Source organism: Emys orbicularis, chromosome 4 (genome assembly GCF_028017835.1).
Source record: "Emys orbicularis isolate rEmyOrb1 chromosome 4, rEmyOrb1.hap1, whole genome shotgun sequence".
Classification (NCBI taxonomy): Eukaryota; Metazoa; Chordata; order Testudines; family Emydidae; genus Emys; species Emys orbicularis.
In genome coordinates this window covers 143,944,447-143,961,144 of record NC_088686.1, presented here as the reverse complement: position 1 = coordinate 143,961,144, position 16,698 = coordinate 143,944,447, and the positions used below count along the sequence as shown (strand labels likewise).

Sequence of the window (16,698 nt, the reverse complement as noted above, 5' to 3'; positions counted from 1 at the left end):
GTGAAGATGCTACTGTGTAACATGGTAACACCCTGTTAGAGAAATCCAATAATTACATTACTGTATAATGTTTCTCTAAACAAAAGCTCACTGTGGTAATAATTGCATTGTCTCTGATATCTACATGGCTAGGATTTGTAAACCTGTTAAAAAACTTCCTAAATAAAGATAGTTTAAAACAACAAAATGAAAGAAATGGGAAACTATCAAGGCAGAACAGGGCTCCAGATGGGAAATGTAAAGGTGTTAGGATGAAAGGGTCAAGAAGAAAATGTCTGCACAGTGAGAGAAAAGCAATGATTCTGGTATTCGGATGAAAATCTGTGATAAGACTTTCCAAAGTTGGGGGAGGTCCTCATTTAAATACTTACTCACCTATGATGGGGTGTCTATCCCATACAAAGTCTGCCTGGGTAAAAAGGGACAATTACCCCCATGACAGGCTGCAGGTGGAGGAGAGTTGGGGCTGATAAGGCCCAACACCTGATGAACCCAGCTGAGGGAGGAGCTGGGCTAGGCATAAAGGAAGGAAATTGGTGTTAAGAGAGGGCTGAAGGGAAGAACGCTACCGTCACTCCCTAAAATGGAGGGAAGTTGGCAATAGGTCAGGAGGAGCTTATGGGCGGGGTGAGCCCTGAGTTCCTGCCTTGGAATACAGACTCTGGCAAGAACCCGCCAGGGGGTGAAACAGCCACAAGAAGCACAGGAAGCTCCAAGAGTAACCCAGAGGGGGGCCTGAAGATAGGGAAGAGACCAGGGAAACAGCAACAAGTCTGGAGCTTGAGCAGATGGTGGTTGCTGGGCACAGGGTCCCTGGGCTGAGTAGTGGAAAGACCCAGGTTCCCCTACTAGCAGCTGGGCAAGTGGCACAGTCTGGGTAGTGGATCAGAAGACTGCCGGAGTGTCCAGTGGAACTTTGATCCCAGAAGAGGAGGACTACAGCGACTTGGCTGGATGGAAGACCCCAAGTGATGAAAAGGGAGTAACCTGACTCCAGAGAGATACAGCGCGAGACTCCGGGCGGAGAAACCGAAGGAGGGGGCGTCCGATTGGTTGGGAGCTAATCCCCAGGTTGGCCAGAGCTTTGAGTCATGAACTGTGTGACACCACCCCTGCCCAATAGCAGCCAGTACTTGACTGTACTGGGATGCCTCCAACCAAGCAAGGCCCAAGAGAAGGGCTGTCCCAATTGGGTCCCTAAATGGATTCTCCCAAGGGCATTGCAATTTCAAAGTTAGTATTCATAAAAAAGGAAGACGTTTGGAGTTTCTGAAAATGCTCCACTTCTTGGGATTCCCCCTGGACTCTTGGAGGAGTCTGGCTGTGAGTAGACATTGCACAGTATTATCAACTTTGACCACTATCCAGTTTTGGATTCCAACAAATTGAGTCATCTGAGTTTCACGTCCCAGAACAAAAAATTCTTTAACTGCATCGCTCAAAGGACGTTTGTGTTTAAATCAGCAAATCTCATCTCCGTGTCCTGACTTTTTGCATTGAATCCCACCAAATCCCAATTACAAACAACTACCAAGCTACCAAGAAAGGGAACAATACCCACACTCAGGTTTTAATGGCAAGATCACTGTCAGCACTGAAATACTTCACCAGAACAGCAGTTACCCATCAGCCACCATCTGACTTGCATTGCTGTATGTTCTACCAGTAGTACTTTTATCCAGCATTTTAAAACCATCCCCAACCCTACAGTTTTCTTCTCAACTACTCTTTACTTTAAAAAGAATTCACAGGCTAGACCTGTGACAACAGGAGACACTCCAATTTCCATGTCTAGGACCAGATGAGCAGTACACATGACCTTCTGTGGTAACATACGTGCATAAAAGAGCCACAGCAGTGAGTCTCAGAGTCCGGGTCTACAAACTAGGGTTCGTGCTATGGTGCTAAATAGCGTAATGTAGGTGTTTCCACTCAGGCTGGAGCTCTGAAACCCACCCTCTCAAGCTGGCTTTTAGAGCCAAGTTCCAGCCTGAGTGGGAAGGTCTGCCTTGCTATTTTTAGCACCATAGCACGAGCCTGAGTCCATAGACCTGGGCTCTGAGAATCACTGCTGTGGCTTCCCCCCAAGTGTACAGTAAACCTCAGAGTTACGAACACCTCGGGAATAGAGGTTGTTCATAACTCTGAAACGTTTGTAACTCTGAACAAAACATTACGGTTATTCTTGGAAAAGTTTACAACTGAACATTGACTTAATACACCTTTGAAACTTTACTATGCAGAAGTAAAATGCTGGGTTCAACCATCCTAATTTCAATGAAACAAGCACAGAAACAGTTTCCTTACCTTGTCAAATCTTTTTTTAAAAACTTCCCCGTTATTGTTTTAGCAGTTTACATTTAACAGTACAGTACTGTATTTGCTTCCCCCCCCGACCCTTCTTGTCTTTGCCACTGCCTGATTGCGTACTTCTGTTTCCAAATGAGGTGTGGTTGACCGGTCAGTTCATAACTGAGGTTCTACTGTAGATGTACCATAACTGATGTACCACAACCTTTTGGCAGCGCTCAATTGTTACCCCAAGGCTAAGGAAAGGGCTGGCCTAATTTACAGCACTATAGGTTGGCAGAAGTCTGAGTCAGAGATGGGGAAAAGGGAACAGAGGCGGACATAGAACCAGATTTTGCAGCCTGGTTCCACATCATTATGAATGCTAAAAAAATACAGGCAACACTAGCTGAAAGCTGAATATGATGTTGGCTGGCAATGGAAGCGGCTTACCCACACAGCTCTGCCAAAACATCTCATTTCAAAACCTCAGCCTCCCTGTTGCACCAGTCATAGACTCTCCTAAACTGATACCGAGAAACATACCAAAGGCTGCATGTTGTGACGTGGACAACTACTTCCTGGTAAAGAGGAATGGGTTAGTGCAGGGGTAGGCAACCTATGGCACATGTGCCGAAGGCGGCACGCGAGTGGATTTTCAGTGGCACTCTCAGTGCCCGGGACCTGGCCACTGGTCCGGGGGGCTCTGCCTTTTAATTTAATTTTAAATGAAGCTTCTTAAACATTTTAAAACCCTTATTTACTTTACATACAACAATAGTTTAGTTATATATTAAAGACTTATAGAAAAAGATCTTCTAAAAACGTTAAAATGTATTACTGGAACATGAAACCTTAAACTAGAGTGAATAATGAAGACTCGGCACACCACTTCTGAAAGGTTGCCGACCCCTGGGTTAGCGGTACAGTGTCCATGTCATTGCAAATCTTCTCCTCCACCCTTTGTCAACCAAAGTGAAGATTTGGGGACATCACTGGAGTATGCTGGGATGGGAAATGTATTTATAATAAATATAATTACAGAAGAAAGGTATATTAAGCAGCTGAGAGAAAATGCTGTGGTGAGGAAGGGGATGTCTGTTTATGGTCTTTTGAATTATGAGTTATACTGCTTTTAATTTTTTATGCAGCAGCCAGAGAATTGGATAAGTGCTATATAAATATATGGTACACCCAAAATTAGGATCCCTATTCTCCTGGGTTCACTACTTGTAGCACACAAAATGTGTGCTCTTTTAAATTAATAGAGTAAAACACAACTTAGGGTACTGAGAATTATCTAGTGTTTTCTGGGATGAAGGAAGTCAGACATCACTTACTGTCAAGGTTACTATGCTTTGCACTAGAGGAGTTAAATAACCTACACTTGCATTTAGAGATTACCTGCACATTTGTGATACTATTTTACAATGATACAATAAAAATGTATGAGAAAAATTTATTTGTGGGAGAGGTTTTGTTAAAAGTAAGTGCATAAAAATCTTGTGCGTGGAGACACCTCACATTCCAGATATCTCAAGCAGAAACAAAACATATTTACAACAGACTGTTTAGCCTTCAGGAAAAAAGGCTGCATCTCAGCTGCCTCAGAGTTTCATCCCTAGAGAGGGGGTCCTGTACAGAGCTTTGTCTGAAACCAAATGCTGAGTTAAATATTAATAATAGGCATATTCAGGAATTCAAATCCCCTTCCTTCCCAACCCACAGCAGACAAACCTTGCTGAAATCAGGATCTAGAAAATAAACCAAATATGAAAATCTACAATAAATCCTCAAGTAGGGGAAAAGGTACAGTGCGTGGAAAAGTCTGATCTGTCACATTAGGCACTACATCCCAATTTGGAGAGAATGGGGCCAATTGTGTTGGGTTTGTTTGCTGTAGAAATTAAAAGCTCACAACCACAGTACTGTAACATGTACACAACCAAAAATGTATCCCAAAACGTGATACTTTCCATAATCCCTGTGGAACATTCTTTAGCAACAACAGATCAGACAGAGATACAGCCCAAGGATAAAGATGGAGTGAAAATAAAATTAATGGTACAGTATAGACTGGTGAACACACGTTGCCTCAATTCACTTAGATCGTAGACATGCATCAGCCCTAGGGCTTAGTCTCTGCTGCAACAGCTGTAGCAGCAGGAAGGCAGGCAGAATTCAAACACTTATTTCCTTATGCATGAAAAGAACTCACGAAGGAAGTCTGATTTACCGTGTATAGCTCATTCAGGACCTTCATCAAGTCTTCCTGGAGCTGCAATCCAACTTCTTTACTCTACAACAAAAAGAGAGCCAGAGATCCATTAGGGAAAATGGGGATAGTTGGAGGATATGAACATGCCACACGCACTGCTAATAATCTAGACCCAATTAGGCACCATTTAACTGCTCAGTTCAGAGACAGTTATGGTCAAATTACACAAACAGCTTTAATACTATGAAATGTTATGCATACAGCCAGGCAAATGACACGAAACAGAAAGGAGGGATGGTTTGGTTGAACACTTTTTTTCAATGGCTCTCTCAGCTAGCACAAAGAGAAGCCCCACTCGGAGAGACAAATAATGCCTGGCTGGGAAAGCTTACGCTATGTGGTGTCAATGAACGCTTAGATGACTGCCAGATGAGTGAACAGTAGCACGTGTACCCCCCAAGACTCCATAAAGACTCACGTACAGTTAAAGACCAAGTGTGTTAACTCCTTAACAAAACCCATCTCTATACGCTGGGAAAGCAGCAGCCTATAGCTGTACCTGAAGTTCAGAGTCCTGTATGGTAGCTATTGCTCTCACACATACTTACTTCAGTGCCCTATTCTCGTCCTTGCTATCCTTAAAGTTCCATAGGTCACAGAGTGCAGCATCTGCAGTTGGTGCCAATACTGAGAATGTCAATTATATACTAAATGGGGGAGCTCAAAGGGGATTCTGCAAGTATTACAGGCTGGTGAGACAGAGCAAGGAGCTAAACCTCATTTTAACTCGCTGGCTGACTCACTGAGACAATGGGTACTTGCACCTGGACAGAAGGTGGAAATGGCTCTCTGGAAAGGTTAAAAAAAAAAAATTAAAAAGGGGGGAGGGGAGAAGATAGCTCAGTGGTTTGAGCATTGGCCTGCTAAACCCAGGGTTGTGAGTTCAATCCTTGTGGGGGCCACTTAGGGATCTGGGGCAAAATCAGTACTTGGTCCTGCTAGTGAAGGCAGGGGGCAGGACTCAATAACCTTTCAGGGTCCCTTCCAGTTCTATGAGATAAAATAATATATGGAGATATACCTATCTTGGGTGGGGGATGAGCATTCCTGGAGATGAACCCCAGTTGGGAAGAAGTGCTTATTTGTGTGTTTCAGTCTGCATGCCTTTTGTGAATAAAACCAGACCCAGGAAAGTGGTTATGTTTTGACCGGCCACAGCTCGCAGGCACTGCATGCGGAAGAGTGTACAAAACCCACTAGCTTAGACACTTATTTTTGAATGCAGTGGTAATGCCAAGATATAAAAAAGGAAACCCCACCCACTCTATTTATGAACTCTGCAGTTAACTCCCCCAATTTCCCCCTCAAATTACAAAGCCAGACATGGGATTTACTCCGGCAGACAACACCATCAGCTATTTTTAAACTGCAAGCACTACAATACAATTTTAATGTATCAGCACACATCACACCCTAGCAAGGGCACTTGGTTCTAGTGAGCTACTGAGTTATAGCCCAGGCAATACAACTCATGAAAAATAAATGGGAGTTGCACAGAGGCATGATTAGTTGTCAAGGTTGGTTAAGGTTCCAACTAGCCAGCAGCCAAGTGTCAATTTAAAAAAAATATATTTTTTTTTATGTCTTTATTTTAATTCCTTGGCAGGTGACATCAGGCAGGCATTCCTGGCTTGTGATTGGATGAAGCTGCCATATAAAAGTGCTGCACTGTCAAACTCTTGGCTGTAGCTAAACACTGGAATACAGGAACAAACAGAGCAATGAGCATCTCAGATTCATTTAAAATGGCATTTCATCCCCCTGCCTTCCAATTGTCAACACTCACAACTCTCCTAAGTAAGATGGATCAAAGCTTATTCTTCACCCATTGCTACAGCAAAGGCAGCAACCAAATGCTTGGTGTTTGGCTACCTGGGTTTTTCAAGATAGTGTTGCGATTATATCAGAATCAAGGGTAACAGGGCAGGCTACGTGGCTACCAAAAGTAGCCTGTGCTATTGCGATCATTACAGAGTGGCAAATGTCAAGTTTTCAAATGGTGGCTACATAAGATAGTATTTCTGCACATTAGTGTGGGAAGACCTGTACACTTCAAAACCTTGCATTCAGGCAGTCTGTAGCCTAGTCTCTGCATTTAACGCTGTCAAATGAACCACCTATTTATATCCACATCATTAAAAGAGGATACCTGTGCACATTAAGTCTTCTTGCATTAGACATTTGTGCACATGCTAACACACTGCTTCTGCTCCCTTTGAGTTCAAGGAAGCTTTTCCTTCAACTTCAATACAAACAGGATCTGAGCCTAAAACAGGTGGTCAAGAAGGGGCAATTTATTCCCTCTGCAATCTGAAAAGCTTAAATGAGAAACTGAGGCTTTTAGATATACCAAAAAGCACGTTCGACAAGTGTCTAGTCAGACTGCTTAAAATTTTCTGGATTCTCTGTGTGTTTATGCATGTACATCCCACCCATACACCATCCCTGCCTCATGCGTCCACTGAAAATCGTATCTTCCTCTTCCCTCTGCTCACTGGTTCTCCGATAGCCTGAGCAACTTTTTCTATAGCAAGAGCATGAGAGAACAAGAGAAAGCTCTGTTATACAACTGGCTGTAATATTTGCACAAGCATACAATTTACATAACTCAGCCCATGGTACTTGAAAAAATGAAGCCAATAAAATTACAATTAAGCCCAGGCAGATGTTTCCTTTCTTGCTGCTGACGACTTCGAGAAGAAATGTCTCATCTATTATCCCTGTTTATTTGAACAGGCTGCTGAAGCGATTTTGACTTACTGCTTTAAGTCCAGTTCCCTATGGAGCACATGACTGTTTGATAACCAATGTGAAATTCTATGCTGTTTAAAATACAAGGGGCCTTCGGAAACTCAAAGTGATGCTGACACAGAGGCAGTTAATCATAGCCTTGTAACAGGCATCCAAGACCATCATACTTTCCAAAAAGGTACTGGAACTGTGACTTTCTAATCCAGAGTGCCCTTATATGCTGTCCTTTACAAGAAAGAAAAAAGTAGTTAACTGTCATTAGTCCCCACAGATCACGATTTCAAGGGGGAAATTTCCTCCAATGAAAACCTAACCAGAGGACAAGAGGACAATTTCCCATATGAAATCTAGTAACACCCTTCTGATAAAGCAATTAAGTCCCAGAAATCCTATGAACTGCATTCCAAAGAAGGGGGAGGAGTAAAGGCAAAGAACAAACAGACCTGCCTTTGTACGTTATCAGACAAAATCTCTCTTTTCTTTAAACTTCATGGAAAAGAATGAGTCATCATTCTAAACAGCTCAGGACACTGAAGGGAAGAAAATAATTTGCTGTGGGCAAAGTCTTTTTATTTTAATTTTTAACATTATCATTCTAATTGTTGCCTGAAAGAGGCCTAGATTCAGAGCTTAACAGTAGCTCTGGTACTTATAACCCAGCCAAATCAAAAATATTTTCCAGCAGGATTTTAACCTGCAACGAATCATCAGTAGTAGTTGTCCCTTTAGGCCATGCATCCTTTCAGGCTGCTGCGGTGGTCTCCTGGGGGGCCAGCGTTCTTGCAGAGCGGTGCTCCTCTAACACATATATCAGTATTAAAAGCAGCAGCGATCTCTGAAATGCAGTTTTAGCACTCCCAGCCTAATCCTTAACACTTTAATTCTTCCATCTGTAATGTAATAGCTGTGATCATTCAGAGACACAGGAGGGGAGCTAAGGCACACTGAACCCTTTCACTTCCAAGGGTTTTAAAATGAAGCACATCCAGATCATATTTTGTGAAGGCGGGAGTAAGTGGAGTAAGAGGGCAATGCCTGTATTTCCCAACCATCACCACCACTCTCTCATTCAAAAGCCAGCCATGCCCACAATACATGCAACTAATAATTAAAATAAAAGCAGAATCAATTAACAGGTGAGTCAATCTATTTCAAACATGTGGCAAGAGGTAATTTCATCCAGATTTTTCTCCCCATTCACTAGGTTTTAAAGCAGCAGCATTAATGTCTCTACAGATAAGATTGTACCAGCCTTTTTAATATAGAATCCAATTTTCTAGGGGTTTATATTTCAGCTGCAGTTTGGCATACAAAAGTTGGAAGCCTAGGAGCTATTTTCACATTTCCCCCCACAAGTTAAAGGAGCAACCTGTTTGGCCATATTTAAGTTAGGGGACAGGAAGGAAAGACACTCATGGCTTTACTTGCATTTTTACACAAAGGCCATGCTTCAAGGAGGACTTTAAATCATTTTTAAAACATCACTTTAGACTAAGTTCTCCTAAGCAGGAACCTCATTTATAACTGCTTCTACACAGCGCTATAATATATCTTTTATAGGACATTAAAATACAGAGGGTCTTTTTCCTATGAAAATGCTAAACAAATTAAGTTATGGAGGTTTGGAAATGCGTCACTCTACATTTGTTAAGGAGAATTAAGACAGTTCTCTCCCACCCCATCACCTTTAAAATAGGGTAGTAAAATGTTAGAGCTATAAACAAAAACACACTGAGCACTGACCTCACACTTCCTTGCTTGTGAATGTTCTGACGTGAACTGGACCTCTTCCCCCCCCCCCCCCATTCCAGATCCTCCACTCAATAAGACTCCTAGCCAGTTGCTACATTCACAGTCTTGGGGATCAGAAGCAGGGGTTTTAGATTTACTAATTCCCTTATTCCTCACCTTGAATGTAGAAGCTCTGATAGCTTCATGAGTGGACTTCTCATGTTCCTTGCATGGGAGCTATTCGATTCAAGCTGTAACAGGTGTGGGTCTGTGGGACTCCATTATTGGTCTGACTGACCCTACATGCGCCACAAGATTCAACAAAAAAGTTTCATATCCACAGGGGTAAAGCAGCTCACACAAGTTCAACATTTTTATAGTTAAAAACTCCAAAGTTTACCCACACTACCTTATATTTAGTCGTCCCCCCCCCCCCCCTTCAAAAAAAGATATACACTTGCCTGGACCTCGATTTCCTGGCCAAAACATATAGCCCAAATTGTTAGGATCGATACTGATTTATAGGGGAAGAGGGAGGAGAATATGTAATCTAACTGTAAATCATTCTGCTGTATCTCCTATTTTAACACTGCAAGGAACATACAGTGTTTCTGAAATTGGGCAAATACTTGGTCACTTAGATCACACACAGATTATGTGCCAAGTTTAGGGAAGTTTTAGGTATTAAAAAATGACAAAGTACTTGGACACAGTCTTTCGCTATAGATACTATAGTGATTAATACCATATGAAAATCCTAGAGGGAGACTTTTTCTGAAAAAGAAGCAGGTTTAGGAGGCCATCTACTGCATCAAACTTCTCCTGTTGCTTAAATCTAACTATTATTATTATTTTGTTCCATTCCTTCATTTTGACATATGTAAACTTTTAAATGTTCTCTCTATGACCCGTGACCTAATCCGTGTCTTGGCATGTACTTACGTGAAAATAATTTACATTATTCACTTGTGACCCTAATAAAAATATTCTTAAACCAAAATAAGCAGAGCCATCTGAAACCTGAGTTCAGATGGTTTGAATTTTCATGTGTTCCAGTCTCACCGCCCCAACCCCATCCCTGGGTGGCCAGATGGACTGCTAAGAAAATAAACTAAGCTAGAGCCATGACAAAAGACAAGTATTCTGCTTTTTGAGTGCTAGACTTGTAATTGAAAGAAGGAAAAAAAGAAGGATCAATGATTTGCAGTCCCCAAGGCATTGTGCAATAATATTCCCCACATTCCTTCAAATCACTAGGAGCCAAGGAAAGCTGAAGATGCTGCCATCTCTGCAGCTATATGCTCGTAAGGATTTTATGACTGCCTTCTTCTTAATCTTAAGGATGATTAATGAAACCAAAATGGCTGGCTCTGTTTTAAGTGCCCCAAACACTGATCTTTTCACACCAAAAGAGCTTTTTTACCAGTGTGTTGGTTAAATTGCCTTAACTGTCCCAGCCATCTTCCTTTCACCCAATTCCTTTCTTATTGTTTATTTATTGAAGAAAACTGCTCATTCATTGGACGAATTGTTGAAGCAGCAACTAATTAAGAAGAGGTAGAAGCCACCAAGGATATGTCTGGAGTACAGCTAGGAGCGAGCCTCCCAGGTCAGGCAGACAGACTTGCACTAGCAGGGTTCAAGCTAGCGTGCTAAAGTTAGCAGTGTGGATCTTCCAGCTCAGGCTAGAGCTCTGGCTCTCAAGCACAGGGGATCAGGGGGGCTTGAGAGCCCAAACTCCACCTGAGCTGGAACATCCTGGGGATGCAAGTTCAGGGTGAAGGAGAAGAGGGTAGAAGAAACAGAAGAGCAAACAAAATTCTAGCCCCACAAATGAGCTCTGAAGGAAGAAACTGCACACTTACTAGATTGGAACAAGTAACGTGGAAATGAAGATAAGAAAAATCAGTGTTGTGAAAACAAGCATCATTTCAGGAGCTGTAGAATGTGGCAATACTAATGTAATGCTACTCTCAGTACAATTTCCACTGCATAAGGCTGAGGGAATGGGAGTTGAAAGAGTTGACCTAGAAGCTGGCTGTACTAGTGAAGCGGAGAGAAAAAAAATTGTATTGCAGGAAGTAGAGCAGTCACAGCAAGGCAAGGACAAAAGGAAATGCCTCAGGCAATGGCAAAAAAATCGCTGAGTGAATGACTTTAAAAGATGAGGGACCTGAAGCAGAGAGAGAACATTACTGGCATTCTAGGGTCTAGCCACTGGGAGTGCTTCTAGATTAGAGACCACTGATCCAAACCTCACCACACAGACAGACTGATGACGCCAGCTGAGAAGCTTTGCTAATTCAAGGCACCTCCTGAACATGATGCAGGGATATGGATAAAAAGACCGGTGAGAGGAGTTCAGTCTTTCCAGTTGTTGGTATCTTCAGGCACCACCTCTAAGCAGGCAGAAACCTGGTGATGAGATTTCCCCCCCCCCCCGTCTGCTTCTCTTCCTCCCCCCCCCCAAAAAGGGGGGGGAGAAGAGCCAGGTGTTACAGAACATGGTATTGGCAATTCAACAGCAGGTGCTCTTCCTTCCCAGTACTGAAGAAATACTCCAGCATAATGTTAGTGAGGGCTGTACTATTGGAGGTGCCTTCTTCCAGATGAGACTTAGTTCTGACCACTTGTGGTTATTAAAAGATCCCATGGCACTTTTCAGAGGAGGCAGTTGTCCAACTTCCAACCTGGGTAATTAGAGGGAGAGTTTAGGGAGGCAGAATGCATTTCCAGTTGGATAGCTCTGCACTTCCTATGTGCTTTTAAACAGCTGCCATTTGCCTTCCCAGAGCTGGCTCCCTCTCAGTAGTGGGTGAATTGATTGTTAATTTTATAGTGTCTTGGGAGCCTTCGGGATGAGAGGCTGCATATGCATGTACAGTACTTCTATACGGTGCCAAGCATAGGGAATATACCTGTGCGCAGATTTAAGCATAGAGCTCATTGTGGAGAGAATGTATCTGTGATGCTGAATATTAGCAGAGTGGGCAGAAACAAATCTCTTGTATCCAAAAGAGGAAATGTTTACCTGAACAACAGTGAAGTCATGCCAGGAGCCCAACAATAATGCACCTGGGCTGCATCTTGGTGGCCCAAAATGGACACAGTCAAGAATACAATTCACAGATCTGAAGGCCAGAAGAGACCATAAAATCATCTAGTCTGACTCTCCTGTCTAACACTAGCCATAGAATTTCTCCCAGTATTGAGCCCATAACAGGAAACAGGCATGCCTTCAGCCTTGGGTGTTTGAGTTCACAGGTTATGAGGTGATGCTGTTGCCATTTCTGATCAATGAACATTTACTTTCATGATGGAAAAAAAAAAAGCAAGACAGCTCTGAAGGAAGAAGGACTTTAACATCAAATTAGCCAAGGAGAAAGCAATGCTTGCAGTAGAAAGCAAAGCATAAGAGAATTTCTAATATGATATCCCGTTGTGCAGCAGCCTTATGATCATCAGAGCCATCAAGCTGAAAATCCATAAGTACACCTCAAAGAAAAGAGAAAGTCAGAGGTGCAGGGATCAAATATATTTATGACTACAGTATATGAGATGGGGATGGGAGGGAAAGGTTTCAAGTTAAATCTGTGTTTGCAGTTTTAAAAGCCTGAAGTTGTAACCAAACTAAAATTTAATCAGAACTTAGAAACTCATTAGGTTATTTAGGCCCAACTGTAATAATAGCTTCAACAAGAATGCATACGTCACCCTCTAATTAGCTTAGTGACATTTCAGGTAGATTCTGTGTTTTTCAACATTCAAGAAACAATGAGTTCTGTCTTCTTGACCTGGGAGGTCACCTAGTTCAGTGAATTGCATTTACATTCTTCCTGGAAAAGGGCATTATATGAAAAGTACACTGAACACTCGGGGGCTGGGGAAGTGGGAAGAAGGGGTGCCAAGCACAATGGGTTCAGCTGTATTGCTGCAAAGATATGCATTGCTGAGAGGATGTGAAGGAAAAAGGGACTGGGCACAAAAAAGCCACCCCCACACTCTTTGTATTAGGGAAATGATGACCAGCACCCACCAGAAAAAAAATTTCAGCAAAATTAGAAGAGCGACTCTCGTCAGCATTCTTGACTCGCAACATCGGCATTTTCCTTTCAAGCTGCCCATCTCAAACATCCTTTTCAGCCCAGGACAAGTCAGTCAAGAGAGCTGCCACAAGTGCGCACTCACACACACACACACACACACACACACACACACACACAACCTTTTGTTACAAGGGGCTGTGTCTGAACCATGGGCAGACCTGTAGGTCGCTGCCACACTTAACTGGAACATTCATTCTCAGAATGCTGCACCAGTTTCAACGCTCTCTTTGTTCCATCTCCCAGCCCCCATCTAATTTAATCCAGACATTTTGGGGATCTACGGCATGCTTACTTGGCTGTTCTGTATTCCACTGAACATTACAACCTGACCGTCAAAATATTTTGGGTGGTGGTAAATAAGAGTTGAAGAATGCTGTCAACTGGTCATGGGCAAAAAACAAAAATTCACAGAATCAGTGACCTGTGTGTGAGACTTTTGCTGCTGCAGCTCCATGATTTCCCCCGCCACTGTGATGGCTGTGGGGTTCCCACTTCGTCCGCAGCAGCTAGAAGCTGCAGGGTGACCAAATTTCCCCGAAGAGAAAACGGGACACCCCCCAGCCGCTCGCCCAAGGTGTCCCCCTCCCCCTTCCACCGTGGGAGGTCGCCCATCACTAGAACCCTGAGGAGGGCCCCTCAGGAGTCTGTCACCTGTCGCTGGAACCTTGCAGGGGGCCCCCCTCTTGCTGGAACCTTGCAGGGGGCCCCACTCGCTGCCAGCTCCAGAGTCCCGCAGCCCCAGGTGCTGAAGCAGAGAATGTCATGGAGGTCTCTAGAAGTCACGGATTCCGTGGCATCCATGACCTCCGTGACAGAAACGTAGCCGTAGTTATTAAAGCTCTAGAAGTCTAATAGCAATGGTTTTTTATTCTTGGACTCTCAAGACCTTGTCTAGACTAAGATGTGAAGGTGGGATGTTAGCTAACACTATTTAAGAAGTCTAATGCAGACAAGGCACACTGGGTAAAAATTTTCAGAAGTGCCTAGGTGACTTAGGCACTTTTGAAAGCTTTACTCACTGCCTGTAACACATTATACTGGTCAAGTTAGAGCCTAGGCTATTTTGTCACTTGTCGTTTAGGGGTCTGTTTCTGACAGGTCTAGTCTTAGGAAATGCTGCATGCATGTGATCTAGAGACTATGCCTGTGCATGTTTTATACAACTCCATTCTTCACCATTTTTACGTATGTCTGTTTAGTTATTATCACATGTCCCTGTATAACAAGATCTCCTAAGGTTTTTTCCTGCTGTTCCTGTTGTTGCATTAGTATTCTCCCTGGTTTAGAGACAAAAGAAAATCTAGGACATCAAGCTACACCTCTACCCCGATATAACGCTGTCCTCCGGAGCCAAAAAAATCTTACCGCGTTATAGGTGAAACCACGTTATATTGAACTTGCTTTGATCTGCCGGAGTGCGCAGCCCTGCCCCCCGGGAGCACTGCTTTACCGTGTTGTATTCGAATTCGTGTTATATCAGGTCGCATTATATCGGGGTAGAGGTGTACTTGATAAAATATATGCCCCACATGATGGGGATAACCAAACTAATGGTATATAACTTCACAATGGTCCAATATAATTGCATCATTCATGCAATAGTTCATTCTTTACCTACAAAGGGTCCTTTACCTACGTAGGGGTCTCCCCACCTGCTGCACTAGTAATTGATACATTCTTCATTTGACTTATGTTAGCAAGGAGGAATTTATCCCACTTGGTGAAAACACTGGGCTGTGAAAAAGCTATTTACAACCGTAATAGGTTGCAGCAATGCCATATCATAACATTGCCACTTACACTCTTTGGATCATAAATTTGGTTTCCAAGTAGCTCCTATTTGCTCCTTTTTTGCTGTCTTCAGCAGTGGGCTATCAAGTCTCAGGCTTCGGATTCCCAGCCCCCAATAAATCAAACAATTTCATGGCTGAGAGCACTTGCTCTTATTGTGAAGCCAGTTACACAGAGTCACCTATCAAGTGAGTGAGATGCGAAAAAGGTTTCAGACGGTGGCAAGCCCCACCAGCAGCCTGTGAAGTCCTGTGAAATATTGGAAATAATGTCCTGTAATCCTGCTTATGCAATCTCCTTGCAGCATAGGATAGCTCTGGCCTACCTACTCTCCTCGACGTCCTCTCTCAAATAGCTATGAGAAATCTCTCTTGATGTGGCTGACTAGAGGCATCACAGCTGGATGACTGACCTGGAGCTAAGAGATGCTGTCAGCCAGTCTCTAGCTGACCTGAATCCAAGCGGATGTTCAAAAGGCTAGATAAAGAGGGGCATATTGCTATAATAAGGGACAACACAGGCTTCACATATGATTACAGGGAAAGAGAAAGAAAATGTCACAATAATAGACTCATTTTGCACACACTGAAAAGGGCCGACTGCAGCACATTCACTGCCCATGCCACAGACAGGAATGGCATTTGCAGCCTGAAACAGAGCTAACAGAAATATTTTAACTATAGCCTTGAGCTCTGCAGTGCTTCACTCGGGGCAATGGACTCTGACCATGTCGTTATATTTTACTTGGTATGGAGCATGAACAGCATGTCAGTGATCACGGTTTAGAAAAACCATTTTCATCTCTTGCCCAGAAGTGGAGATGTACTGCTAACTGATAATGCCAACACATACAAATAATTTCCATCAGTGCCTCTCCTTCAATGCAGTTTCTTCTAAGAAAAATAAGTGGGGAAGGAAACTTGCGAGGGGAATGGGGGGGGGGGGGAAGAGACAGGGGAAGGAGATATTTAACTCCACTAATGAGAGATAAATGACTGTTCAGAATTGATGTCATTTCAGAACAGAACTATGCCCTTGGAAATATGGGGAGAGGGTTAAACAATTCAATAATCACACACTGCTTCATCAGAAATTACTCTCATGGGTATGAACTATTACAATTAGGACAGTAAGATTTTTCCTCTACAGTTTTTGTTCTCTCTCATTTGACAAACATGGATATTACCACACCACAAGTGTATTTATGGTAACAGAAAGTAATATGATTTATTTTCCTGCCTGTTCCATTCAACAGCATCATTAGGAACAGAAATAACATGAAAGAGTGTAAGGATACATCTTTACTACCCGGCGGATCGGCGGGTAGTAATCGATCTATCGGGGATCGATTTATCACGTCTCATCTAGACATGATAAATCGATCCCCGAACGCGCTCCCCGTCGACTCCGGAACTCCACCAGAGCGAGAGGTGGAAGCAGAGTCGACGGGGGAGCCGCAGCCGTCGATCCCGTGCCGTGAGGACGCAAGGTAAATCAATCTAAGATACGTCGACTTCAGCTACGCTATTCTCATAGCTAAAGTTGTGTATCTTAGATCTATCCCTCCCCCAGTGTAGACCAGCCCTAAGGCAGAAGGTGATTCCGTGGCAAGATGTGGAAGTGTAGTAGTGTACATATAATGGATGCATTTCCCCCCACGCACACCTTAGTGACAGTTTCACTATATATATATATGTGAGTTGGATTGAAGGGTGTGAGACCTAGCTTCAGAAGGATCTGATGGCTTTGATA

The 16,698-nt window shown here is 43.1% G+C and overlaps 1 protein-coding gene across 3 annotated transcripts in view; it reads right to left on the bottom strand.

Moving 5' to 3' along the window:
- SRGAP2 (SLIT-ROBO Rho GTPase activating protein 2) overlaps positions 1–16,698 on the bottom strand; it is a 193,574-nt gene that overhangs the window by 64,832 nt on the left and 112,044 nt on the right. For all 3 annotated transcript variants that reach the window (XM_065404521.1, XM_065404522.1, XM_065404523.1), the window contains exon 4: positions 4,526–4,588. In XM_065404521.1, coding sequence (XP_065260593.1) covers positions 4,526–4,588 — 63 coding nt within the window. The remainder of the gene's footprint in view (positions 1–4,525; positions 4,589–16,698) is intronic.